General features: G+C 36.8%; 3 protein-coding genes across 5 annotated transcripts; 1 reads left to right on the top strand and 2 right to left on the bottom strand.

The window, feature by feature from the left end:
• Positions 1 to 1,783: 1,783 nt before the first annotated feature.
• LOC126591636 (ABC transporter D family member 1-like) lies at positions 1,784 to 15,795 on the bottom strand. Of its 2 annotated transcripts, XM_050257419.1 has the most exons (26): positions 15,780 to 15,795; positions 15,360 to 15,706; positions 14,660 to 14,939; positions 12,487 to 12,711; positions 11,689 to 11,886; positions 11,085 to 11,539; positions 10,749 to 10,875; positions 10,588 to 10,666; positions 9,311 to 9,549; positions 8,840 to 9,144; positions 8,638 to 8,743; positions 8,355 to 8,501; positions 7,549 to 7,648; positions 7,155 to 7,263; positions 6,528 to 6,618; positions 6,136 to 6,260; positions 5,846 to 5,995; positions 5,682 to 5,754; positions 5,135 to 5,315; positions 4,896 to 5,054; positions 3,603 to 3,779; positions 3,272 to 3,508; positions 2,908 to 3,071; positions 2,758 to 2,810; positions 2,565 to 2,643; positions 1,784 to 2,324 (listed from the first exon to the last, which is right to left on the bottom strand). In XM_050257419.1, the coding sequence occupies exons 2-26, from the start codon at positions 15,419 to 15,421 to the stop codon at positions 2,238 to 2,240; spliced, it is 4,008 nt and encodes a 1,335-aa protein (XP_050113376.1). In that variant the 5' UTR covers positions 15,422 to 15,706; positions 15,780 to 15,795; the 3' UTR covers positions 1,784 to 2,237. The 2 variants fall into 2 exon arrangements, with proteins under 2 accessions (XP_050113376.1, XP_050113371.1); XM_050257414.1 differs by lacking the exon at positions 15,780 to 15,795 and having other exon boundaries at positions 15,360 to 15,762.
• A 2,157-nt stretch (positions 15,796 to 17,952) lies between these two features.
• On the top strand, positions 17,953 to 22,894 carry LOC126591718 (neutral/alkaline invertase 3, chloroplastic-like). 2 transcript variants are annotated; one of them, XM_050257421.1, is made up of 8 exons: positions 17,953 to 18,142; positions 18,368 to 18,420; positions 18,591 to 19,410; positions 20,027 to 20,192; positions 20,295 to 20,506; positions 21,412 to 21,905; positions 21,985 to 22,033; positions 22,304 to 22,894. In XM_050257421.1, the coding sequence occupies exons 3-8, from the start codon at positions 18,700 to 18,702 to the stop codon at positions 22,628 to 22,630; spliced, it is 1,959 nt and encodes a 652-aa protein (XP_050113378.1). In that variant the 5' UTR covers positions 17,953 to 18,142; positions 18,368 to 18,420; positions 18,591 to 18,699; the 3' UTR covers positions 22,631 to 22,894. The 2 variants fall into 2 exon arrangements, with proteins under 2 accessions (XP_050113378.1, XP_050113379.1); XM_050257422.1 differs by lacking the exon at positions 18,368 to 18,420.
• A 1,168-nt stretch (positions 22,895 to 24,062) lies between these two features.
• LOC126591840 (copper transport protein ATX1-like) lies at positions 24,063 to 25,983 on the bottom strand. The gene is made up of 3 exons (XM_050257553.1): positions 25,754 to 25,983; positions 25,033 to 25,111; positions 24,063 to 24,422 (listed from the first exon to the last, which is right to left on the bottom strand). Exons 1-3 carry the CDS (start codon positions 25,763 to 25,765, stop codon positions 24,241 to 24,243), a joined length of 273 nt encoding a protein of 90 aa, XP_050113510.1. The 5' UTR covers positions 25,766 to 25,983; the 3' UTR covers positions 24,063 to 24,240.
• Positions 25,984 to 27,087: the final 1,104 nt, after the last annotated feature.

Here is a 27,087-nt window from a genome sequence, read left to right on the forward strand (position 1 = left end):
CCATAGTTGTTTTCATGTTTAAACCTTCACCAAAACCATTTTTATTCAACAACTAAGAAATCTAGACCACGTGGGAAGAAGATCGAAGGGTGGTTCGTGACTTACCTTCGTCGAGAACGGCGATAACTTGTTGGGAAATTTTGCACAGTAAAACCACTTGTTGTGCAGTGGACGAGAGTGAGGAGAAGGGAGTGATCTTGTCCCATGCTCGCCAGAGTGCTGAAGTGTGATGGTGGTTGAGGTCCAAATGTATGTGGGTGTGAGTGTGTGAGGGTGTGCTTGGCAATGAAGAGGGAAAGAGTTCCAGAGATGGGGGGGAGAGAGAGAGAGAGGGGGGGTTCTAGAGAGGGTTCTAGAAAGAGTTCCAGAGATTGGGGGAAAGGACACAGGGAAGAAGGGGAAGTGGGGTGTGGGCCCCACGGCTCACAAAACAACACACACACACATACAAAATATCTCCCAACATAAAATTACCAAATTGCCCTGCACGTTTCTCCATCTTAGCTTCGATTTCAATTCCGCTTATAACAACACGTTCGTAGCGACGAGTACTACAAGGAAACATCAAGGAAACGAATCTTACGTGACACGACAAGGCGGTCAACAAAAGTCAATGATTTTGCCTCGAAGGGCATTTTCATAAACTCATGTTTTAAAATTATAGAAATAGAAATATTTGGGGACGAGTTGTTACAAATGAGGCAAACAATCAAAGAAATGAACCTAATCAAATTTTAGATTGTGTTGAGTTGGGTTAAATAATTGAGTTGGGTTGAGTATTACCCCTCATGTCATCAACATGATTTATAACTCATGTCCTAACATATTAAATTTACAGAAGATGTTAGGGAAACTTTGTTTTTGGATCATATTTTGTAGACCACAATTGTGGCAGTTGATGGTTGGATGCTTTTTTTTAATAATTTAAACGAGGAATCCAATCATTAATTGTACGTCATGTGGTTTACAAAATATGATTCAAGTAGATGATCTCTCTAGCATCACCCTAGATTTACGAGATACGTATCCAGATCGAGGTCTAAATTACTCTCTAGTTTTCAGATTTTGAGAAACCTACAGGTAAGGAGATATCTTCGTAAATTTGAAGTTACATTATTATTAGGGTTGACAACTCCTACAACCCTTTGCCTTACAAGATAGGCTACCGCTTAGGCAAGAAGTCCACTGTTTTATGTTTATCACCGAATTACTAAGGACTTGATTGTTGAAAATTTCTTGGCAGATCCACACTGTTGCATCCACTGCCGAAGCTACAGAGGAGCAAGGAGGGTCCGCTCATCAGAAATCGTATCGTTGGGCTTCAATTGCCAATGAAAAGAAACTTCACAAATAAAACCCCCAAGAATCATGTTTTAAAATTTCTTCGATAGGATTGATATTTCAAGGAAAATATCGGAAAAATCAAGGAAAGATATGAAAGGGCGAAGGGAGGAATCTAAACTTCACCCTATAATTTTGTCGATATTTTCTCCATATCGAGTAATATCACCATGACATCTGCTAAATTTTCATTTTAAATTTTCACGGTTTTTAGCAATTATCATTTCCATCGAAGACAACTGATATCAATATATCCATCATTATTTCAACAAATTGCACATCGATATTTCCATTGTTGCCAATATTTTAAACAATGATAGTTACAAGTATTACCTTCCCCAACTCCCCAAGGAGAAATTCCAGAATTCCTTAAACAAAGCAAGAGAAATTGTCAAATGAACCCTTCAGACAAGAAGCAAACGACACGGTGAAACACAAATCGTGGAGGAATGACACACTGTTTCTTTTTCTTCTATATGGAGGCCCATCAATATGATTAAATTATGAATTCTTACAACCCAAACTTTGGGAAAATTGGGGGAAACTCTACATATTAAATTTCTTTCACCTACACAGATTATTACTCTTGTATGCTCCAATCTTATTGTCCACATTTCGACGGCAACGCCCCAGAAAAAAACGAAGAAATCAGCTTTTCGTTCAGGCTATCTGTCACGTACGAGCAAAGTAACACAGCTCGCTCTAAGCCAAATCAATTTCTCTGGATAGAAAAACCGGCTTTGGCTTTCCTCTAATGCGACTTCTAAGATATATTACAAAGGGTAAGTCTGGAAAAATAAACCATCTTACACTGTACAAAGGGTTAGCTGCCGATGCAGCATGGTCAGCTCATTGTACCCTTGCGGATCAGTGATTCGTGATTCCGGCATGTCGACTCATTGCTTTATAGAACGAAGTTCCCAGTTACCCTCACCATCAATTAACCGTAATTCCAGGGAATGGAACGGTATTAGAGCAGGCCGCTGAGGACAAGTGAAGGCAAAAAGCAATTAGTTTTGTAACTCAAGACTTACCTATGGAATCAAACTTTGAACTAACTCGCACTAATATCCAGCATAGGGGAATTCCAACAATAAAACTCGATAATATAAATATGTTAGACAAGGGGTTCTCATTTTAACCAGATGGAAGTCCTAGAAAGTTCATCTCATGTACACCAAAATGCAGAACAGTATACATCTACATGTTATAGCAGTACTTACTTGTGATGAGGTAACAACTGTGATATTCATGTCTTTTGCAAGCCGGTAAAGTTGTTCTTCGACATCCACGCTCGTAGCACTGCCATTAGTTAAAGAAATAGAAAAGAAAAAGGGAAATAAAGAGAAAATATTAGATAACTGACAGACATGTCTTTAGAGTGAAAAGAAGAGGTTGGGGAGCTAAGTCACATACTTGGTGCATTCATCAAGGATGGCAAATTTAGGCTTGTGGAAAAATAAGCGTGCCTTGAAAACATAAAGTATCCGGTCAGACATGAAAGAAATTCTTGAAAGAAAATAAAAAGATTGCTGCTCAAGGCGTTGAGTTTTTATATTGTCATACCATGCCCAATCTCTGCTGTTCGCCAAGAGAGAGAGTGTCCTCCCAATTCAGATTCGCATCCCAACCACCTTCCTCCCTTTCCAAAAGATAACTCAATCGAACATTCTCCAGAATAGTTCTCAAACGCATGTCTAGAATATTGGTGTTGTCAGAGATTTCTTCACCTGAATTAGAATAATTAAAATCTTCAAAACCTGATTGTGGTGATATAATTTTTCCTAGGTAATAGTTAGAGCACTTCAATCTCATAAACTTCAATCTCATAATCCTAAATGAAATATATGATCAATATTAAACCACATTTATATAAGAGAGAACGGAAATTAATAGGCATAACAAATGCTGCTAATACAAAAGAATTTACCTTCTCGATACAACTTCAGTGCCCTTAACTCAGCCTCATCACAAGAAAGAGGATATATAATTTGATCCCTCAGTGTTCCCAAACATGTATAAGGTCGCTGAGGAACATAAAACACTCCACAACCAGAGCCAATGTCTTCCGTAACATGTTGTGATGGTTGAGTGATTCTTCCACTCGTGATGGGCCAAAGACCTCTAAGAACTCTAAAGACAGAACTTTTTCCACTCCCATTTGGACCTTTTAAGAATTGCGTACTTCTCAGTTACAGATTTCCACATCAAATTTAAGAAATAGTAATATGTGAGAAAAGAAAACAGCATTAAACACTAACCAGTAACAAGCAAGCTTTTCCCAGGTACTATATCACATGTTAACTTCCTGGCCAACATTTTCTGTGATGGGGTGATAATATTGACTTCAGAAAAGGTAATGGCATCTTCAGAATGAAAATCTCTCCCCTGAGATGGTGACAGAGTAACAGTTTCGGAAGCCCCAGAATAGCCAACAACTATGTTTGCATGAATGAAGAAATGTCATAAAATTCAATAATAGAATAGCTAAATTAGGTTTATTCTAATATATTTATACAATAATAAAAGAATATTCATTTTGCAATTTAAATACACAACAAGCATATATTAAGTAATCAGAAAAAAGGCTTGACATGTTACAAATTGCAACCGGGAAAAAAAAATTAAACAAAGTTACTGATGCACAATTCATCTATGCCAATGTATGATCTTTATACTTTCTTGAAAAAGATCATTTCGGTCATTTGTCCATATGTTTCAGTCATGGAAGACACCATCACCCAAGGCATTAAGATGTAAGTAGCATATCTTGTTTGATCAGTATACTTTCCTAGTAATGGAAAGTTTTTCTCAGCTCTAATGCACCAATACGATAAGTTCTCTCTATCCCTACAAAATGCTGACTATATGTCAATGCCCTGATACACTTGTTTTATCTGCAAGACTGTCATTTTACAATATGCTTTGTCCCATGGAAGCCAGCCACCATCACATAACAGGTATTGGAACATCAAAATTGAAAGAAAAAGTATACACTGAGGCACAATTGGAGGGGTGGGGGTAGCGGTAGCACTACGCCCTTTTTTTTGTTGGCACACAGATTAAACCAATGCATCTGCCATATCTGTCGAATTACATTGTGGGTCAAACTGTATAGGTCTAATTATCATTAGGATCCATAATTCCATGGGGCAAGAACAGGCTTAGGAGTAAGTTTCTCCATTACGATCTGGATCATAGGTTCAAAATGGAAACAAACCTCTCACTAAGCAGGACTAAGGATGCCCACAAATGAACCTTCCCAGACCCCAAAATGTTGGGAGACACAAGCAGCAGATCACCTTTTTTTATCCATGGTATTCACATCTACAAAGAGACGCATGGAATGGATCTTAACTGCTACCCTCCAACAAACAGTTACCGTCTGACTAAGTAACAAAGCCTTAAGATAACCTCTCAATGACAAAAAAAAATAAGCTATAGCATTAGTAATTTGAATTCATTAATGTGGTTGTCAATGAGCGAGGAAGATGAAAATCAATAGGGAAATTATGCAACTGAAACATGATTGTCCAGGAACGTAGAAAATGTACCAGATTGTGCAACATCCAGGAGCTCTTCAAGCTCAAAAATTCTGTTGATGCTGCCAGACAGTTCAAGGAACTTTCTATGCAATTCCAGAATGTCGCCAAAAGCCAAAAAGCTTTGAGATACAACAGATGCTAAGAAACGCAATGCATGTGCCAGCTCACCTGAAAGTGTTATAACATGTGAGAGAGAGAGAGAGAAATTATAGTAATTGCATCTCTCCAATAATCATAAATAAACCCACCTTGAGTGGATATTAATGCTCGATCTCCCTTGTGTTCCATGGCATATAACAAGCTCAACCCCCACGTCACATTATGTGGGAGTTGTTTTGTGGTAAAATCATCAAGAATACCAAACAACCACTTCTTCTTCAAAAGAGAGGAGGAGTGATCAAGAAGCTCCTTGAACTTAGATTCAACCATCTGTTAGTAATATAAATGCGAATCCATTAGATTAAATTAATATACATAAAACATAAGTGAGCACTCAAAACACAAACGTTGCACTATTATGTTCAAATTTATTTCTGAACTTGCATTAATTTCAGTTTTTGGTAATCAATATAATTGAAGCAGAGATGAAACAACTCCTATATATTGTCATTTGAAAAAACATAGGCATTTGATTCGTTTTTCTTTCCTTCATTTTTTTTTACTTTCGACTCAGATAAAGGAAAACCATATAGAATAATGAAGGATACCAAAGCACACATTATGAAGATAGTATGGCTTGCACCATTTCACTTTAAATATGATTTGGACCAAGAAAGAGGATTTCAGAAGGCTTACAGCTTTTTCTCTAGAACCACCTCCAAAGAAAGCAACAGATTCGGCATGAGCACGCAATCTTTCATGCATAAACCTAATTCATGAAAGATATCATATTTGAGATTTGTATTTACAACAATGACTCAGCATCAGCAATATGGGAATCACTCAGAAACTAAGGTTACCTAAATGTTCCTTCAAGCTGTTGTTCTCGACTCACCAAATCACCAAATTCAGGGGTAACAGCCCTCAAAAAACCTAGACCTAGTAACATATAAGCATATAATATAGCAACTCCCCTCCGCCCCGTCAAAAGCTTCATTCTCCAGGTGAACCTTATAATACCAGCAGCACACAAGGGTAAGAACCAATGATAGATGAAGCTAATCCAACTTTCAGAAACTTCAATGAAGGATAATATAAGAAACTGAGCCTTGTACAATTTTTAACATGGCTTAAAGAGCTCAGAGCTCACCATAGAATGTCCACAGATGGCTTTACCATTCCTGTAACCAGTCCCGACAAGTCAGAGGTTAACTTTTCTAGGTCCTGAGTAATTCTCTGATCTGCATCTATCTTCTTGCTTGACATGTGGAAGACCTACAGTATATGTAGTGACAGGAATTGAATACCATTCTCATGTTATTGGCTAAACAGCTTTAAAATACATAAAAATTGCTGCCAACTGAACAAAATAATATGATCATGTTAAAAAATTTAAGGCTGCTAGACAACTTCAACCAACAGTTTAACAAAATTCCCAAACAATGAAAACAAAAGAAAACAATAGAAGAAGTAAATGAACATAAAAAAAAAAGACCTCCAAGAAAATAAAAATCCCTGATCAAATACTTTTGGTAAGGCTACCTTGTAAAATGCATTATTTCTCAAGTAGTTCTTGAGTAAATGTTGAGTTAAACGGATCCTCCACCCAAGAGCCAGCCTGGCTGTCAAGTGCCTATGCAACAAAAACACAATTTGCAGTACCATAAGACCATTGTCATTTAGTTCCTTCATTAATAAAGATTTAAATATGCACATACAAAAAACATATGCTAAGAGAACCCTCAGGTTGTGGCATACATGAAGTCTCGTAATTAGACCCCCTTCAAGGATCATCCCTACAAATGATAAGCCAGATCGGATTGGTGAGTCCAATATAGCTGACCATGTGAAGGGGGGCTAATATCCTAGATGACTACATACAGAATGGGCCCAACAATGTTTTCCTTCTTTTCCTAGATAGAGGTTCCCTCTTTAGAAATTTTTTCTACAGAAATAAGAACACAAAAGAAAAAAATATTGTTCGGCTTCAACATCTACACTAAAGTAATAAAAAAGTGACGAACTTATTCCAATAAGCTCAAAAACTATAAATAACAACACACAAATTTATGTTCAGATAAGCTGAAAACATCAGAACACAAGAAACAAAACTTCAGACAAATCTATGTGGTTAAGAAAGTTTTACATTCTATTGAGTACTAAAATTACCTTAAAGAAGGTGCAATGAAGGATGACGCAGCACTCTGAACCACACTAACGCCAATTAGACGAATAAAGGCTGCCTTATCCTGCTCTAAAACAAATTTCACAGTGGTTCCTGCATAGAATAACCACGCACATTGGCCATGGAACAGAGAAGTTACAGGATAGAGTTCGGGTTTGGAGCTCACTTGGGGCTTCTGTTTTGTTTTGTTTTAGCATTATCTAGCATTTGTATTACTGCTCTGATATTAATTACCATGCGGTAGCCATACTTGCAATTTGTGTTTCAGCAGTAGTAAAATTAAGCAGATAAATATCATGTTTACTCAAATAAATAACTTAAAATTAAATTAGCCACAAGTTACTCAAATTTGTGTTCTTACTGAGGGAAGAAAAATACCGTTTAATGAAGCAATACGATCTGAAATCCATGTTCTCGATACCACAAGAAGAGCAACTGCAAGCAGTTGTGCTCCTTGTTTATCAAGGACTGTGGGGATCTGGACAACAAATGGTGCAGAGTTCAATAAATAAATATAGCTTCAGGATCTTAAAGCATGGTCAGGAAATAGCGTCATATAAATAAGATATGATGGACAAAGGAAAATGCAGTGTCCACATCAAGAATGTATCGGTAAAAAGTGATACCTAACAAACAACCATCAAAGACACAATAAAACAGGACAAACAACTTTTAAAGTTACGATTCCATATCTGATGTCCCCTCAGTGTCCCCTATTTTGATTTCATGCCACATGTCCACCTATTTAACTATAACTTAACTTGTTAACCTTCCATAAATTTAGAAAAATAAAAACTACATTTTAAAAGAGAGAAAATAACCTAGCAGCTACCACCACAATCGCCCCCCGACATCCACCCGCTGCAATTACCCACACCACCGGAGGCAACTCCCTCCTCTACCAGCCGCCAGCCAATGTGAGGGCCCCAACAGGGGGAACGCAAAAGAGAGGGGACAAAGGATACTTGCATATAGTTAAAGAAGTACAAGAGACAGAAACTATGTAAAGTCCTATACCCTAAGAGAGCAAATTGAAAATTTTCATTTCACAATCCTTATATGAAGATATTATAGAATTTTAATATGATTGAGAGGATTTAAAGGTCACTTTATTGGCCAACAGAAGAACTTTCACATAACAGCCATCTGTAACATGATTAAAAGTAACAGGTATAAAAACTCACCAGTACTTTGAACATGGCTGCTACTCTCACTGGCAAAGCTCGAGGTGCCCCTTGGAGCTGTGGAACAAATGGAAGTATACCAAACTGATCCTCAGGAGGAGACACTGCTATCACCTCACCAATATAAGAATTTGAGATTGTGGAAACCTAGAATTGAATTAAGAAACAGAATTGTTAAACAGCTGGGTAAATAAAAGGCACTATATCTAAAACTAACATAAAATTAATAAAAGTAAAATGATAAAAAAAGAAAAATAAATAAAATAAAATAAAAAACTCAGACCTTTTTAGGTGTGGTGAATGCACGTTGAACTGTCATTGCATCACTCTGCCTGTTTGACTCAGACATCATATTTCTCCCACCTTCATTAAGGAGAGGAGAATCCTCCCTGAAATAGTACGGGAAAATTTTAGTAAACAATTTAATAATATTTTCAAAATTAGTAGACAAAAATAGTGCAAGATAACAAAACTTGCAGTCCAACCTTTTGACCTGAACACTCCAACCACCTTCACCATCCAAGGACAACACCACATCATGAAATGCAACAAGTGCTGGACGGTGGGATATAGTAATGCATGACGTTCCCATTGCTCGAACTTTAGCACAAAAACGTTCCTCCATGTCAGTTGTGACAGCACTAGTGCACTCATCAAGAATTGCAAATTTAGGCTTGTGATAGAAAAGTCTAGCCATCCCCAATCTTTGTTGCTCCCCAAGAGATAATTCATCACCCCAATTTATCTCTTTCTCAGGTGGATACCGATCTAGTAAATACTCAAGGTCAACCTTCAAAACAGAACACACAAATTCCCTCCAATAATTATGACAACGTATAAAGGTTTCAATAAAACCATCAGCATATATAATGAAATGATGAGGAAAAATAAAACCATCAGCATATTAACAGCAAACAGATATACATAATGAAATGATGAGGAAAAGGATAAATCACATTTCTCAATAACTCCACCATTCCACTGCGTGTGAGTGGTTCAACCCCTTGATCTGCAGTAAGAGGATAAATCAACTGATCCCGTAGTGTTCCAACAGCTGTGTATGGTCTTTGTGGTACATAGAAAATTTCTTTATTGAGATCAGTTCCAACACCGGGTTTCACAATATGGCCAGATACCAAGGGCCAGAGCCCTCCTAGAACTCGGAAAAGTGAGCTCTTCCCACTACCGTTTGGACCTACAAGAAGATTTCCATATAAGTTCAATGTATTTCTAACACACTCAAATAATAAGTTCAAAATGCCAAAATCAGCAGATACTTTGATGGACACACACACCCACCCATCCATCTTAACTAGAGCATGTAAGAATCAGCAGATACTCTTTTTTTAGTCAAAAAATCAGCAAATACTTTGACACACATGCACAATAGGTCCTGAAGTACTATTTCTGCACTCCCCCTTGACCAAAATCCACACAAATTAGGAACTCGTTAATGGTTGATCTAATTTACTGGTTAATGGTTGATCACAATGCACGTTTGACATATTCACTTTCTGCAAAAAAAAGATATGGTCCATTGGTCCTAGAGAGGAACTTTAAGAGGGGATATGCACCTTATGCATACCTAATCGAGTAACTGTAGAAGGATGTGAACAAGCTCGAAATGAGGGATATGGAAAATGGTGCCCTTAACTAGCGCCTACTTGTGGAAGGAGACCAAATTTGAACTCAAACCAATGGATGCTTTCTAATCCAGTAATCTGTAATAACTTACTGTTAGCTCTCTTAATTGAAGGGAGACACTTATATCCCCACAAACAGAGACATTAGCGTTGCACTCAAAGACTCCTAATTATATTTTTTCATAACTATGGAACCAAACATACTGATATATTGGCAGCAATTTGAGTACTGAAGTTCCACCTGAGGTTCGTTATCCCAATCATAGTTTTATTACAAGCCCCACCCACACTCAGTTAAACAATACAATTTAGCTCAATGATACTCTTCAAAACAACCTACTAGACAAGACCCATCATACCTAATATAGTACTAAAAATCCATGTTTCAAAGTGGAGAGGCTGCCAAACTCCATACAAAAACAATATCACGTAAAACTGATATTTTCTTTTCCACTTGATAATGCAATAGAATAGATGGTGGCAAGAAACAAAAAAGATACAAATGAAATGACAGCAAAGAGACACAGGAGACATGTACAAATAGAACGAAGTTGCACCACATGAAAATAACTTTGAGGGACACTGCTTACCTGTAATCAAAAGATTAGATCCTGATTCGACCCTAAGTGACAAATTATCCACCAAAACATTACCCGTAGGCGTAACAACCTGGACAACACATTCAATATCAAACCATATAATGCCCAAAAATGGTACAACCAATGTAGAAAACTCAGGAAGTTATACACACCTTGACACCAGAAAATTCAATGTAATCAGCTTCACTAAAGCAATTTCTGGTCCCGGAAGATTTACTATTAGCCACACTGAGCTCTTTTGCTATGGCCAATAATTCATGAATGCGATCGGCGTAACCACTGTAGAACAAGGAAAGAGGAGTCAAATTTGAAACAGTTGGGCGCAGGACATGCTTTGTGACCATATATACCATAGAAGACCCTGTTGAGTGAAATCTCATATCTATAAGAAAATAAAATGCAATATATCCTATTAATAGAAAGAGTTCCATTATGGAAATTCCAATAGTTACCAGAGACAATTTCCTATTTCCAATATACCCAATTACCTGAGCCGATTTAGCTTTCTTGAACTTATTGAAAGAGTTCCCAGAGACTGAAATAGTGAAATTATGACACTAGTATGATATCTTAAATTGCTTAACATCTCTGCGCGACCTAAAGTTGAAGTGTCAGGCCTCAGATGTCCCGAAAAGAAAGGCTCAATAATCAGTATAACAGCAACTGTAGCACCAAGATACTTCAATAGAAAGTCTTGAATCATGCCAAACCACCAATGGTCATGAAGGACAACACGCATATGCCTAATCAGTGTCTCAAACTTCTTCTTAATATGAGACTCTTCTCTATTCTCCCCACCATAAAATGCCACGCTTTCTGCATGGGTCCTTAATCGAGAATGAAGCTGCCGGTACTCCCCTTCCAATTGTTGCTCTTTGGACATTAGTTTCCCAAAAGCAGGAGAAAAATTTCTTATCATGGCCCCTGCCCCTAATACATATGCCTGAAAGGTAGCGCAACAGGTTCAGCTGGCAAACTATAAAAGTACTATTTACTATATTAAATTGCAAGTTATGAGAAGGTGATCAGATTGTATCAAGATTCAAGACATCTAATATAAATACCCCTTGAATCAGTGCAATAGATAATTACCAATATCCAGAATACATATTTAGGACTGGCATAAGAGCATAACCGCCAAGTATAAAGTACACCATCAGTAACAGCTGTCAAATCATCCTGCACGATTTCACTCAACTCTGAACAGAACTTTGGCACATCACTTGCAATTCGCTGTTCAGGATTTGTTATTCGACCATCGACATGAGACATTTTGTAGTATGCGATATTCTGTGATTCAAACAAAAATTAAAACACAACAAAAGAAATCACAACACAAAGAGAAGGCCAAAAAAAATATAATGGGTATAAAGAAAGGTTGCTATTCTTGGTCAGCTTAGGGTGAGCGACATACAAATTAAGGCAAATTTGCATTTTTTTTTATGAAACATGAATGCCATATCTGTTTTATTGACCATTTTATTCTAAATGAAGATCAAAAGTAATAGCAAACAAACTCGCATGAAAAATTAATATAAGACCATTACAAAAAAATGGCACCAGTAAAATAAAATATAATAATGTTAAAAGAAACTATATTCACTATAATACGATTCAAGTTGCTTGGGTGCCTCATTCTTGATAACTTCTTTACATTTCTTCTGTTTCTCATCCCCACCAGTATAACAAAATACAACCAATGTTACTCATAATCTTATTCAATCAGACATGAAAATTATATGGTTACCATATTCATTGAGTATAAAGAAGTGAAGCTATTTGAAAGGAAATACAGAGAAGCAGCTTTCACCCGCATTATATTATCAAGAAATAAAAATTAGAATAACAAGAAAAAATATTCCAATATCATTCAATAGTAAAAATAAATACCTCAAAATAATGGGAATGGATAAGTTTTGTCAATATTTTTCTGAATCGCAGACTTAAGGTTCCGGTGATGTACTTTGAAGTAGAATGCATAGTTGATACAAGAAAACATAGTAAAATATTTTCAGAAATCAACCGGAAAAATAATGGCACGCGTCGAAGGAAAGCTGCACGGAATAGAAATCCTTGGACTTTTGCTAGTCTGTTGCTCAAAGCAGTTCGCAACACCTAAAAGCAATACGAGTGGTGAGATAATCACAGATAATCCAAATTGATAAGACCGACCCAATCCATGCTCCAAACTAAAGGTATTTCATAAAAGGAAATCGAAATTTAGCTTACACTGCATTAAAGATCTCATTTATTGACATCTCGTCTAAGATTCACAAATACATTAAACCTTTCTTTTAAATTTCTAATGATCGTCCTCCAACTACACTTGCTTTTAATGGTGATAACACAGTAAAATTCTTCAAGGTGAGACTCCTAGAAGCCTTGGTGTGATTCTAAAGATTCTTTATATTCTTGAACATTTTTCTACTGCGACAACGCCCAACCCAACTACAAAGCCAATTCAACATAACTACCCTATTTTACAAATACTAACACAACCACCATTAATTTTCTTTTCATAGGTCACAACAACTTTATTTAAGAAAGAAAAGGTTACAAAAAACTGGGAAGGAGAAGTACAGAAAAAGAAGCAGAACAATCAAGGTAAATAAAATTACAAACTAGAAAAGATTCCCTTAATAACTTTTATACCCTATTCTCATTGATTCTTATATTACTTTCAAACTAAACCATCCCAAAAGATTCCAAAACGGTGCAATGCCACACCGCAACAGCGTTGTTCTCCATGCCAAACAAAAAAGCTTTCATTGAGTGGAGACTAGAGTTAGCATCTTATAAGAGTCACCCAATCCAAACCAACAATTACAATTAACCAATTCCAAATTTGAGACACGGAAGAGCAATACAAGAAAAGAGGTCAGAATATTTGCCCACGGCAGTTTACAAAAAAGGTTGCTCGGCAACCCCAACTTGAACTTTCAGGAGCCCGAGGTAGGACACTTTGGGCTGTCACCAACAAGGATATCAAAAGGGTCGTACAAGAAAGCACCTCAGATCCCTGAACACCCAAACTCTCATGTCCCCACAAGAGGGAAGCAAAGAGATATTACTAATAGTCTAATACAAACAATAGGTAAAAAAATTCATCCAACTCCCTAGCATTAAGATTTCTCCTAGGATCAGATTTCAAGAAACAAAAGCTTGAAGGGAGAATCAAGGAAGAAATGTGGCATTATAGTTCAAACAGGATCTGTTCATGTTTAGATACAGTTGATTAGATGATTCACCTAACTAACTGTGCTCTCGAAAGCAAAACTTAGTTTAGTTACTCCTCATTCCTTGCTCCTAAAAAATTTATTATATCCGTCTCAATCCATGCCACCTGAAGATTGCTAACACAGCATATCTCCCTAACAACGTACCCCCTTTTTTCACCAAATAAGTTATCGTTTAGAAACATTGTCTTTATTTCATACCCACACAAAGAAGGCAGTCTCCTCTGAACCATATAAGTATTCACCCTCCCGTGAGATATAGTCCAGAGCTCAAGTGTAAGATGGCCTTGAGGCACGCCGGCATCAAATGCTCAAGAGGAGTGTGGCATCAAATGCTCAAGAGGAGTGTGGAGGTGTTTACCAGTAATTGGTGCTATTCAGAGGCCATCTAAGTGAGGGTGCATCAAATGCTCAAGTGTTTACACAAAACGGCACCAATTTGATAACTAAAAATGTAATCTATCAAAGGTTCAAATGCCAATAGTAAGTTAAAAACTTAAAAGTTTGTTGGAGCCATGGTACAAATAAAAAGTGTCGACTAGGTAACACGCTCGTCAATAGAATAAGTGAAGTAAAATGGTGGAAATGGGGTTGACTTATGAAATTCTTTATGAACAGAAACTCAATTGGTGCTTTTCTTCTGTCCACACAGAATTTCCTTCCCGGAGGGGGTATTTGAAGCTCATCAAAGGTTTTTGTATAGTCATAATTTAGACTAATGGACATTAACTCACAACCAAAAACAGAAAATAGTAACAGTAAGTCAAAAATATACGACGAAGTAAATCAAGCTTTTTACATATGATGTGTATAGACCAAAGGCTTACCACTATGGAGAGTAAAGATAAAAGATCCCTCACACCCATTTGACCCATCTCGGATAAGAGAATTGCAGCAAGGACTTGAAGCGACTTCAATCCCCCTTTCTTACGTGGAGGTTTCTTTAACTTGTGATCACTCAACATGGCCCTCTCCGTTGTCTCTTCACTATCATCAAGCCCATTGTAATGACCATGAAAACCATGCTTTTTATGGTTTAATCGCGATTGAACATATGCAGCCGTCCCACCAGCAACTACGATACCAGTGGCAAGTAGTAAAGTTTTCCTGCGCACAATAGCATTGGCACAAGGCCATATCACCTTAGCATATTTTCCTCTAATCATACAACATTAATGCTAAAAAATATTTATGCCAAATGGAACCAGAAAACGCAGAACAATAACAAGAGTTGCAAGAATAAAAGAGAATATTCAAAACTTCTAATCCGGTACTGAATTCGAGCAAGAAATCAACGTCTAAAACATCAAATTGAGACAGAAATCTCCCAATAAATCCGATCTATCAACACCCAGATACCAATTAATCAAAAGATCAAAAACCAATTAAAATTAACGCAGAAATGAACACTGCCGAAATCATTAAATAGTAACAAGCTGATGAAATTGTGAAAATCCAGTGAGAATGTTAACCAAGAGTCGGTTAACACTGAAAAGCTTCCACACAGATTGATTGATTAAATAATACCTCCTCGACGCCATGAAATTGCGGCCATGCTCAGTCAATTGCAGCAGCTGAAGCGACGGCATAGCTGAACCAGTGAAGAATTACTGAGTTGGAAGCAATAGCAACAACCGGGCGGGGGCGGGCGGGCGGGCGGGCGGGCGTTCAGCTTCTTCTTCCTGTTATTCTGCTCTGCTTCGACCCCTTCGACTCCCGAGCTCCATCCAAATCCAAATGGACCGACACATGAAAATCGAACAATTGAAAAAATTGGGAAATTGACCCGCACCGTTTGATGTCAGAAACTCTTTTCAACCGTATTGTTATGTGAGAAATGCTGAGAAAAAATGGCTCTGGAAACTCTTCCGTGCCTGCGACATAAATTATTGTCAAAAAAAATATGAGGCGTTTATAAAGAGTGTTACTTTGAAAAAACTTCCTTACTATTTTTCTCGTAACTATGACTTATGATGATCATGGATGATTCATGAACCCTAGGAAAAGGGTACTACCCGTGAACTGTGCAAGTGCCACCTTCCGCGGCTAATTGGCTATTACCTTTCTTTGCGTGACGGTTTTGAGTTTTGACAACACATTTTCTGAGTATTGATGGAAACATGAGACCCACTTTTTGTGCATTATTGTGAATTTTACAATAGCAAACTACCAAAATTCTCTCTACTCACATTGTACTTAATAGTTAAGTTACCTTAATCTGTTGCCATTTTTTTGTGTGCTGCTTAGAGCATTTTCAAAATAGATGTTAAAATGTTCAAAGACGAATTTTGTTGTTGTTTTTTGTTTTTTTGTTTTAAAGACAAATTTTGAGGTGAAGCTAGTGAATAATCTTGGATTCACGAAGTAAGAGAAAGTGGGTTTTGTGGTCCATGATTTCCAAGGTCGGAGTACGATGAATTGGAATACAAATGCCTCAAAAGGTCGGTTATGGACTCATCAACTTCCATCCCGGAGCTGCATAGACGAATCAGTAACGCTGCCAATATCAAATTATGCAATATATGGAAACTTGATTCACTAAGATTGATCATACTTGTGTGCGTCTTTGAGTCAAGCCCAAACAATTATTAATTAGGCACGAGACTTAAATTAATAAAATTCAATGTAGACATGCCTACTTGCTCACTTGCTTAACGAGTCCAATGAATAGGCCATCAATATCAAATTCTACAATCTGCAACACTGACAACCCACTGTTGTCTCGATAAACAAGTAATGGATTCCCGAGAGTGCAAAAATTACCATTTTGCCTCTCATTGTACATCTGATTTACTTCTCGTAAATTGTTCGTTGATTTACATCTCGTTCGCGCTCACGTATTCGTAAAGGACACATACTGCCTAGAAAGATGTGCAAAGGGACAAAGAGTGACAAGGACTCAAATGTCCACAAAGGGTTTCCACTTAGGGCGTTAGGGGAATTTTCGAAAATTCTCAATGTTAGGGAATAAAATACGATCAAATTCAAGACGGATGTCACATTTTTATTTGTCATCTTCATTGGAGATGCTCTTAGTAATTGGTAATATTCACTCTCTAAACCTGTAAACTATTGTCAATTTTAAACCTCAACATATATTTCAACTAATTACTCATATTTTAGACTACTCAACGTTGCATAAAAAATGTAAAGTAATGCACATAATGTAAGTACACAACCAAATAGGACAACCCTCCTACCAAACAACTAGCTTAGAGCGAGATAAAGCAAACATGATAAGACCATACCCCATAATCTTGAACTAATTAGACGTCTATTCATGCAATATGTGAATATATCACAGTATGCTTTGAAGATCATTGTTTCCTTTTTAGGTTGGTTGGGCAGCTACGTCACTATCAAAAACCAACTTCCAAATATCCAAAAGTCCTTCTACCGTGCACGGCCACCACAGTTGATTCTAACCTCTCAAATATTGTCATTATTTCACTCAATCAAAACCAAACTGATCCACAAAATATGATAAAAGTGGGTAAAGTTAATTTTTTTTATTCATTTTTAAATGACGGTGTGATATCATTTTATTATACAATTGTCAGAATAAAAAAATTGTCTGTTATTGTTATCATCACGATTTTAAAGTCATTTTTAATAAAATAATTATTTCCAGTTGAAATTCCTTTATCCAAATTGTCTCTAAATTACGGCAGCCATTCCCCACCCGCACCCCTTCAAGTTTCTCTCATACAAGATGATATTCATGATGTTTTGTGAATCATGTAGAATAGATATGTTACAAACTTAATTGGGGAAAATTCGTTTGAGCTCGTGCTAAGATGCTAATATTTTACACTCATTTTTTTTGTTTTGTTCCTTGATTGTTTTTTAATTTATTAAATTAAACGGTTAAAAAAAAAGAAGAAAAGAAAGTAGAAAAAAATCTAACTTTCTGTAATTGTTTGAAACTAGTCCGAAAAATAAATAATGAAAATTGACTCATTTCTCTTATTTTTATTTATTTATTATATAAACAATACTAAACAAATAAAAGAGGAAATACAATCGTTAAGAAAAGCAACAGAAACATAAATAAAAGGCTGAAAAAATTCGTAAAAAGGTTAAAAAAACACAGACCTCAATAAAATATAAGAATAAAATTGAAGCAGATGAGGACAACGTAAAGAAAGAAGAAGACGAGAGGAAAAGCGAACGTACGTGTGATTTCCTCCTATGATACGTTTCCTGTTCGGTCTTCAAGATTAACAGATGCATCAACTGCCATTTCGAACCGCCGCAGAGAAAACCCACTTCCTCAAACTCTCGGATTTTGCTCTCCGGTGGAAAGTTTGGTAAGCAATTCGATTTCATTATGCTTTGTTCTTAATTTTTCTTGCATTTTTTTAACATTTAATTTATGGGTTTTCGTTTTTACTTCCAAGGATTATGCTTTTTTTGTTGAAGGTTTCTGTTTTCCTGAAAACTTTAATTGCAATTATGTTTTGTTTAATTTTAGTCTTTATGTGATTATTACTTTCTGAATTATGATTAACTTTTGATGTTGATGTGAATTGTAGATTTCTTGTTTATTTCTGTATGCTTAATTCAGAGAGTTGAAGAGTTTGAAAAGGTGGGAAAAATGAAATCCATTTTTACCTTTTTACTGATATTATTTTCACAATGCCAGAATCCAGAATCCAGCTTCCATTTTCCTTCTGTTTGTTTTTTACTTTTTATGTTTTATCTTTGTCTGGCGTGAATTATCACTTTGTTTAAGCAAATTTGATTTCTCCGTTTCAGATTCCGGTGTATTACATTCGCGGTTTTATGTTGAAGTGGAGGTCTTGAATTCACTTTGGTTGGGATTATCAGTTTGATACAGGTTGTTGGATTTACTAAGATTAAGCTGATGGGAACTTTCGAGGCGGTTGTTCAAGTTTTTTGCGGTGCTGTACCGCGCCTTTGTAGTACCGATTCATGTTTTAGCAAATGCAGTCCTGCCATTTCTTCTAAGTACCGCGGAAAATGTACAAAGAGAAGAGTCTCAAGAGATATGCAAATGCAACTACTCAGTTCCAGTATGCAACAAATTCGTACAGGAAATTATCGACTTCATGGGATAAGGAGTGGTTTGTTTGGAAAGATGACTGTAGGTGATTCTTGGATTCTGAGTTGCAAGTGCGAACAAGCTGAAAGTATAAGTGGGTCAACTACAAAAGATGAGAACGGAACATGGTTTGTGGATAGTACAAAGAAATTTAACACAATCAACAATGTGGTGAATTCGCCGAATGGTTTGGGGTTTCAAGATATTCAAGAGTTGAAACAGGAAAAGGAGGGCTTGCCAGCTAATGGAACAAATGGAACAGTTAGAGATGCCTTTCACAAGACTAGCATTGATTCCCTTGAGGATGAAGCGTGGGATTTACTACGTGAATCTATGGTTTATTATTGTGGCAGTCCTGTTGGAACCATCGCGGCAAAGGATCCTACCAGTTCCAACACGTTAAATTACGATCAAGTCTTTATTCGTGATTTCATACCTTCTGGCATAGCTTTCCTATTGAAGGGGGAGTATGATATTGTTCGGAACTTTATCCTTCATACACTTCAGTTGCAGGTAATATGGTAGTCTGGTAATAAGGACCATTCTGTTGTGACTAGAAACACCATGTGGTTGAACTTTTGTGGTAGTAGTAATTACCAGTTCTAATCCCCAGTTGTATTTGGTGCAAGTATATATATATGAAGCTCGTTTTAGTTTCTGGATTCAAGTTTATGGGAAACTATGTTAGAGCTCACCCTGCAATGTTGTCTAGTGGGTGGAATCGTCTATTGTTTTGCACCCTTTAAGGTTCCTCCTCGTTAAAAGTTAGCCATGTTTGAAGACAGCGCCATTTGCCTATCATTGCAATTATTTTAGTGTTTACTGGAAACACTATTCCCAATTAGATTTGTGAGTGGTTTCTGTTTGGCTTTTTCTTTCTAGGACGATCCTTTAGTGGGAACATAAAACATAGACAGTCTGGACTACTGAATGGCATTGCGGGATGGGGCTCACATTGTGTGTGTCTGTGTGAACAGCATTCCTGTATGAGGATGTTTAATTAGACATCTTATCAAATCTTGTACTTTTTCATTCTTTCTTCCACTTGTTTGTTACCACCATAAGTCATGTGTAAGTTTGTTGTCTATACTTGTTATCCTAAAAGCAAGTGTGACTTCTTACATTTCAGAGCTGGGAGAAAACAATGGATTGTCATAGTCCTGGTCAGGGTTTGATGCCTGCTAGTTTTAAAGTTCGTACTGTTCCTTTGGATGGTGATGAATCTGCAACTGAAGAGGTGCTGGATCCAGACTTTGGAGAGGCAGCAATTGGTCGTGTTGCCCCGGTAGATTCTGGTAATTTATTTATGTGGTCAAATTATTAAAGCTAAAAAGCAATGTTTGCTTTACCACTTCTTACATTGGTGAAGTCTTCTTCATACTTTATGTAATTTTCAGGGTTATGGTGGATTATCTTGTTACGTGCTTATGGAAAATGCTCGGGTGATCTCTCAGTTCAGGAGAGAGTTGATGTGCAGACCGGGATTAAGATGATTCTAAGGTTATGTATAGCTGATGGTTTTGATATGTTCCCTACATTATTGGTGACCGATGGTTCTTGTATGATAGATCGACGTATGGGAATTCATGGTCACCCTCTGGAAATTCAGGTATCATATTCTTTTATAGTTATTTATTGCAGCATAATTGAAATATGAAAATGAAGGGGGAAAGCTAGTCAATCAGTCTTGTTGACGGTTGATCTCTTTGAGGCACTCTTTTTCTGAGTCTGTTTGTTCTAACTTATATATTGGAAGTTGAAAAGGACTATTTTCATATTGGGAATTTGATGGGGATTAGATAATTTTGCCGTGTCTAAAAAGCAAAGTAGAGTTTGTAGTAATGGGAAATGATGGGCCAGAATAAAAAAAGACAATCAAGATTGCAGAAAAAAAAAAAATTAATCGTTTGGATATAGTGATTTTTATAATTCAGTGACTCATATAATCGAAATAACAAATAATAACTTTCCACATACCCCAGAGAGAACAACCAGGACCGATGTATGTTTTCTTCTCAGGAAGGCATTGAATTCCACAAATCAAAGCTATTAAAAAATGAAGGACAAATATGAAAATGACCAACTGATCAGAAGGCTAAAAGTAAGACCGAATTTTACTAATATTCTTGGTTTAAACTGGGTGTTGAAGTTTAGGAAACCAGAGAAAAGAAAAGTTACAGCACTGTGTAGCTTCAGGGAAAAAATAAAAGGAAGAAGTAGAAATAAACTTCTGGTATCTGTCATATCATATCAGAGAGAAATGTTCTTGCTATTGACATATTTCCGCAATGAGGGAAAATGTATAGTCAGAGACACGGGAGGATGGCATTAACATCCAATAATACTACGTTGAAAGTGTATGTGATAATCTTGTGGAGGTTTATTCATTAAAGAAGTTGTTGCGGTGTCAGGTCTTGCAAACATTTGTAGCATGTCATTCTTTTCCCACATAGTCCTCTCTCCTCCTTGCATGATCACAGGGATGAATCTGAGTTTATTTGTTGGTCCATGCAGGCTCTTTTCTACTCAGCATTACTTTGTGCACGAGAGATGCTTGCTCCAGAGGATGGATCAGCCGATCTTATTCGAGCACTCAATAATCGTCTGGTAGCTCTGTCATTTCATATCAGAGAGTATTATTGGGTTGATTTGAGAAAATTGAATGAAATCTACCGATACAAGACTGAAGAGTACTCATATGATGCAGTGAATAAGTTCAACATTTACCCAGATCAAATATCTTCTTGGCTGGTGGAATGGATGCCCAACAAAGGTGGCTATCTAATTGGAAATTTGCAACCAGCTCATATGGATTTTCGATTCTTTTCTTTGGGGAACTTGTGGTCTGTAGTGAGCAGTATTGCGACAACAGATCAGTCACATGCTATATTGGATTTGATTGAAACCAAATGGGGAGATTTGGTGGCAGATATGCCATTTAAGATTTGTTATCCTGCTCTTGATGGTCAGGAATGGCAGATCATCACAGGGAGTGATCCTAAGAACACGTAATATGTCTGACTTGGTAAATAACAAACTTTTATTCGAATTTTGGTTTTTCTCACACATTTTTTTTTGCATATGCAGGCCGTGGTCCTACCATAATGGAGGTTCCTGGCCAACTTTGTTATGGCAGGTTAGTTATTGTGGTGTTGGGTATTTCTAACAGATAGATGAACCAAGAGCCAATATATCGACTATTGAGTTGAAATACCCATTCGTGGGGGTATATGGTATATAAGGCTGTTGCTTTGACCTGATCGGACCATAACCTCCTTGGTTGCACATTGAACTTCTCCTATATCACTTTCAGTTGTTTATCAAATTCCCATCTTAATTTCATCCAATTATTGTTACATAGATATACATATTTACAATGACGTGACATTATAAATGCATTTCACAGCTCACTGTCGCTTGCATAAAGATGGATAGACCTGAGATTGCTGCAAAAGCTGTTGAGATTGCTGAGAAACGGATCTCGCGAGACAAGTGGCCAGAATATTATGATACGAAAAGAGGTAGGTTCGTTGGAAAACAAGCACGCCTGTTCCAGACCTGGTCAATTGCAGGATACCTTGTGGCAAAGCTCTTACTCGCTGATCCTAGCAAAGCCAAGATTTTGATAACTGAAGAGGATTCCGAACTCGTGAATGCCTTCTCCTGCATGATTGGTGCTAACCCAAGAAGAAAGCGTGGTCGAAAGAATTTGAAGCAGACCTACATTGTTTGACTTTTGGTACAACAATTTGTTACAATTCAGCTCCAAGCCGATGCTTCCAGTTGTCTGCATATGGGCAAACTATTATTCTGATTTCACCAAATTATTTCGGTGATTATTTGGGAATTGGCAAAGTGGTAAGATAGCGCTTTTACTTGTTCCATTTATATGTCAGTTTGGGTAAGCTGATATATTTTCATAAGCTTATTCATCTGCTACTAATATTTTGTTGTAAAAATTATTCGGACTCATATTTATAGTTACTCACTTGAACCATCTTGTTACGTTGTGGAATCCAGCGACAGTTATTTGTAAGTATTTGTATACATCGATGTAACAAAATGGACTGATGTTCAAGAGAGTTCATTGTTTTTAGCAGATCGTTGGAACTGGCCGGAGTGGATGCTCTGGTATTCATCCCGAGTCTTTTCTATTTCTGAACCTCTGCCAGTCTTGTTTTTAGGTTGCCGGTTTGGTGCGGTTTGCTATGCAGAAGCATCGCTCTCTCTGAGTAGTCTTCTTCTCTGTATTTTTCTGGGCTTGCCTGTTTGTCTTCTCTGCCAATTACTTGTACATTTCTGCAGTTTTTCATGCTAGAAAGTAGAAAGCAAAGCATATATTGACTATTTGAGGTAGATTATCACTATGTTAGAGAGCTAATCACTCACTAGGCTTGATATTCATACCAAATCTCCTTATTTCTTAAAGTACAAGCTATCAATTAGGCCCCTCCTTTCAACTTCAAGTTTGCTATTTTTGATCAAATTGAAAAAGAAAAAAATTATTTTGGGGTGTTCGAACCCGCTCGACTCCCTAATCTGACATCTAGTCTAACAAATCTATCGTTTGACCAAAAAAAATCAACATGCAAAATGATTTAGTTGAAAGCAATTTGAGAGTTCATTTCTTATTTTCAGGATTATTATATTGATACCATGCCTTGTTCCAATAAAAAAAATCTAATTAAATTGTCTATAGATTGTTTAGTCAAATTTTACAACGGACGTCAATATTGTCCTAATTTGACACATTTTAAAAAGTTTAGGAGCTGAGTCTAATTTTAGATACGCGGCAACACGTAAAACTGAGCACCAGCTTGATCAAATTCCGCCATGACATGACTCTTGGTTGAAGGGGTGACCATTGTATCCATCCCATAACAAACAAAAAAAATGCTACCGTTGCAACTTGCAACATTTTTGTAACAACGGCCGTGCTTTGTCTGGATTGCTATGACGGCGCATCAGCGACGGCGGTGGTGGTTCCTCATCACACAGGTAACGGCCATGAATCCGAAACCGCAGCGTCACGGCAGAGTAGGATCAGTGTCATTGCATCAAAGGCATGTTTGCTTATCATTCTCAGGGAACCTAAAACTTATCAGTCTCAGCGTCACGGCGGAGGAACAGTAATCTCGGAATGTTAGAAATGAAGAACCATCAGGTTCAAACAACACACTGACTCTCTTCCATTTATTTATACAGGAATCATACAACAAGTTCAAAGAGAAACATTGTGGGTTTACGAACAAGTAAAAGTTTAACGAGGACTTAATAGTCTATGACGTTGGGGTTCACCGATGAAACACATATTAAACGACATTGAATAGGCAAAACACTAAGCTAAGCAGCAGCCACAGTTTCTGCAGGCTTTGCTTCCGGTTCTGCTGGTGCCGGTGCTTCTGCTTCCCAATAAGCAGTTTTCTTGCCAGTTTTGGAAACAGTTTGCAGCACTGTCTCGGGTGGTAAATTGCTTTTCACTGTCACCTTCTGAGCGTCGAAATCAATGTCATATGATTCTACACCTGAGGATGATAAGAATTAACATCTCCCATCATTACCAAGATAAACAAAATCCACAAAATATGGACTCTAAATTTTGTTAAAAGTTAGAACAATGATTAATAACACGATTCATGATCAAACATACTTACGCCAAAACAACCTCTCTACCTTGATTTTTAAATGGATTAACATGTGGGAATTGGGATAATATGCAATCACTAGACCACCTACGGGAACACGGACGATTTTCATGGCATCTAAACCAAAGGTGAAGTATACACCCAGCTCTAAGACATAAGAATCATGACCTATTTCTTCCTTTTTCTTTTGAAGGACACCGAAGTGATAACCCGTGTACAGAGCTTAAGTGTCAACGTACACGACAAAGATATATCAGACTTTCACCAGACAGAAGCATCGCAACACTTAAAACCACATCCGTGCACATATTCACATGATTACATAGTTTGCCTATTGTTAGCATTGGTAGCCTCAACTGAAATATAATGGGCATTAAAAGAAGATTCAAATGATATTCTTATGGTAGATTAAAAACGACTTGAGCACGGTATTGAAGAGTAGGCAGATCAACACAATCGAACCAGATAAACACCAGAGCTATAAACAAACCTTCAAGTTTGCCAAGAACCCGTTTGACGGCCCCAACACAGCCTTGACACGACATACCAACCTTGAGGACCGTAGTAGTCTGCATCAAAAAACAACCAAAAGATTGAATTAACGATACTGAAAAAACAAAGGACCAACATATACCGAAATTCACAGGACCAGTCCCATGCTAACGCATCGGCATTTTAACGATGATTTCAAACTCTCCCTCAATTTTCAAGATATTCTCTTCACCTCAAGACATAATCAGTTTCTTCTGTTCCTCTCAATTTATGTAATTCATTCAAAAACCACATCCCAAATTGCAACAAAACAAATTGAGTCCTACAAAAGCAAGGGACTGTTCAAGTAAATCAAAATTCTTAGCTCTCAGAAGCAATAAGCAAAACTGAATAACTTGAAAAACTATGTAAATCAAAATTTCCCCTACCAACTAACCTACTAAAAAATTAAAATTTCGGGAAAAAGAACAAGTAAAAGCATAATTTGCTACATAAACAGAGCATATTATCGTAAAACAAAATAGAGGGACAGAGTAAAATCGAAATCAAACCCAACATTGATTCAACAAATTTATGTACGATCGCACCCAAATTTGACTTAGAAGGCCCTTAACTTAACATCCAGCACCAAAACCCCAATCCAATCCATTAAATTTCAATAAAACCCCAGATACAAGATTGCAATGAAAACAAAGGAGAATAGGAGGAGAGGTAGATACCTGAGACGCCATGTTAGGGTATTTGGGATTTCAAGAAAACTGAGGAAAAATTGAGAAATTTTGTTATGGATTTGATTGGATGCTGTTGTGCATCTGGTCAAACCCAAATGGTCCTTTTATAACAGAGAATAAAAAAATAAAAAGCAGAAATGAAGATGAAGACGATGTGTTTCTGGCGGTGGAATCAACCTCGCTCCGGAAAAGCTTGACCCGGAAAACGTAGTAACGTAACGTAAAAGCAACACCTATTCAATGAATATAAAGAAGAAAAAGAATTACTTTTATATTCCTTTTTTTTTTCTTTTCATTTTTCTCTTAAATGAAAATAAAAAAAATTGTTTAGTATTCCGATTTAGTGGTGGATAATAATATTCACACGTTCATTTTCATCTCTCACACATATTTGTTAATTTTTTACAAATGATATTTTTCAATTCATTTGATCTAACAGCTAAAATGAATTTTATGAATGCATCAATTTGGGAAGAACGTGATTTGATATGTGAGGAGGAGAGAGTCTGAAATCGAAAGGCAATGTATTGAAAACAAATGTCATATTTGTCGAGACATTCCACCACTTGCAAATGAATTTTATATACTGAATTAAAGTAAATATATGGCATTCTGTATTTAGTTAATAAGCTATTATTCAATTACATTATGCGGGATTATCGATCTCAGAGAAAATATATGGTAGTTGAAGCTACTGAACAACTTCTCTAGAAGCAGCTGGTGTTTCAAAAGTGATGAGTGCGTTTAGGTTTAGACATGTCAACTAACTGACGCCACAAACAGTAGAAGCTTGCATGGATAATGGATGTGGCGATCGTACTCCAAGAAGTTGCAGTACACAGTACAAAGCATCCTAGCTAGCTTTCCACAAAATTGTACTACCTAGCTTATCCCTTTCAACCCTAACAAAAATCGTTTTGTTTATGGTCCAATAAAGTTTGTAGTGTTATAGAATTAGTAGATGAATAATGAATACCCACTCAAAGTTGTAAAGATTTAGTAATAGTGAGTAATGGTGTTTGATACTTTCATTATAATTTGATGGTTGTAATTACATAGAGCACTACGTCTGTTATCAAACGCACTGTGAAAAAAAGCAAGAGAAATAATATCAGTATCTCTCTCTCTTTATCTGCCATCTTTTTTGTGTTATAGCTACTAAAGTTATAATGTGATATTTTGCACCTACTTCGCTCATGTCCTTAGAAATGTTATCTCTCTAACTTTTATCTATTTATAACACGTTATCAGCACGACTCTCTAATCTTAAATAGTTTCCATTTACCTTCACCGAAAGAAAAAAAAATGTTTCCTCTAAGGAT

Source organism: Malus sylvestris, chromosome 2 (genome assembly GCF_916048215.2).
Source record: "Malus sylvestris chromosome 2, drMalSylv7.2, whole genome shotgun sequence".
NCBI classification, from domain to species: domain Eukaryota; kingdom Viridiplantae; phylum Streptophyta; class Magnoliopsida; order Rosales; family Rosaceae; genus Malus; species Malus sylvestris.

Excerpts from the sequence above, each read along its gene's own strand:
- LOC126591636 (XM_050257419.1), bottom strand. The coding sequence starts at position 15,421 with ATGCCGTCGCTTCAGCTGCTGCAATTGACTGAGCATGGCCGCAATTTC. Across the intron at positions 11,887-12,486 it reads TCCATTCCCATTATTTTGAG|AATATCGCATACTACAAAAT; the intron begins GTATTTATTTTT and ends TTTGAATCACAG. Across the intron at positions 2,325-2,564 it reads CAGTTGTTACCTCATCACAA|CGGCCTGCTCTAATACCGTT; the intron begins GTAAGTACTGCT and ends ACTTGTCCTCAG.
- LOC126591718 (XM_050257421.1), top strand. The coding sequence starts at position 18,700 with ATGGGAACTTTCGAGGCGGTTGTTCAAGTTTTTTGCGGTGCTGTACCG. Across the intron at positions 19,411-20,026 it reads TTCATACACTTCAGTTGCAG|AGCTGGGAGAAAACAATGGA; the intron begins GTAATATGGTAG and ends CTTACATTTCAG. Across the intron at positions 21,906-21,984 it reads GGGAGTGATCCTAAGAACAC|GCCGTGGTCCTACCATAATG; the intron begins GTAATATGTCTG and ends TTGCATATGCAG.
- LOC126591840 (XM_050257553.1), bottom strand. Across the intron at positions 24,423-25,032 it reads GGTTCTTGGCAAACTTGAAG|GTGTAGAATCATATGACATT; the intron begins GTTTGTTTATAG and ends TATCATCCTCAG.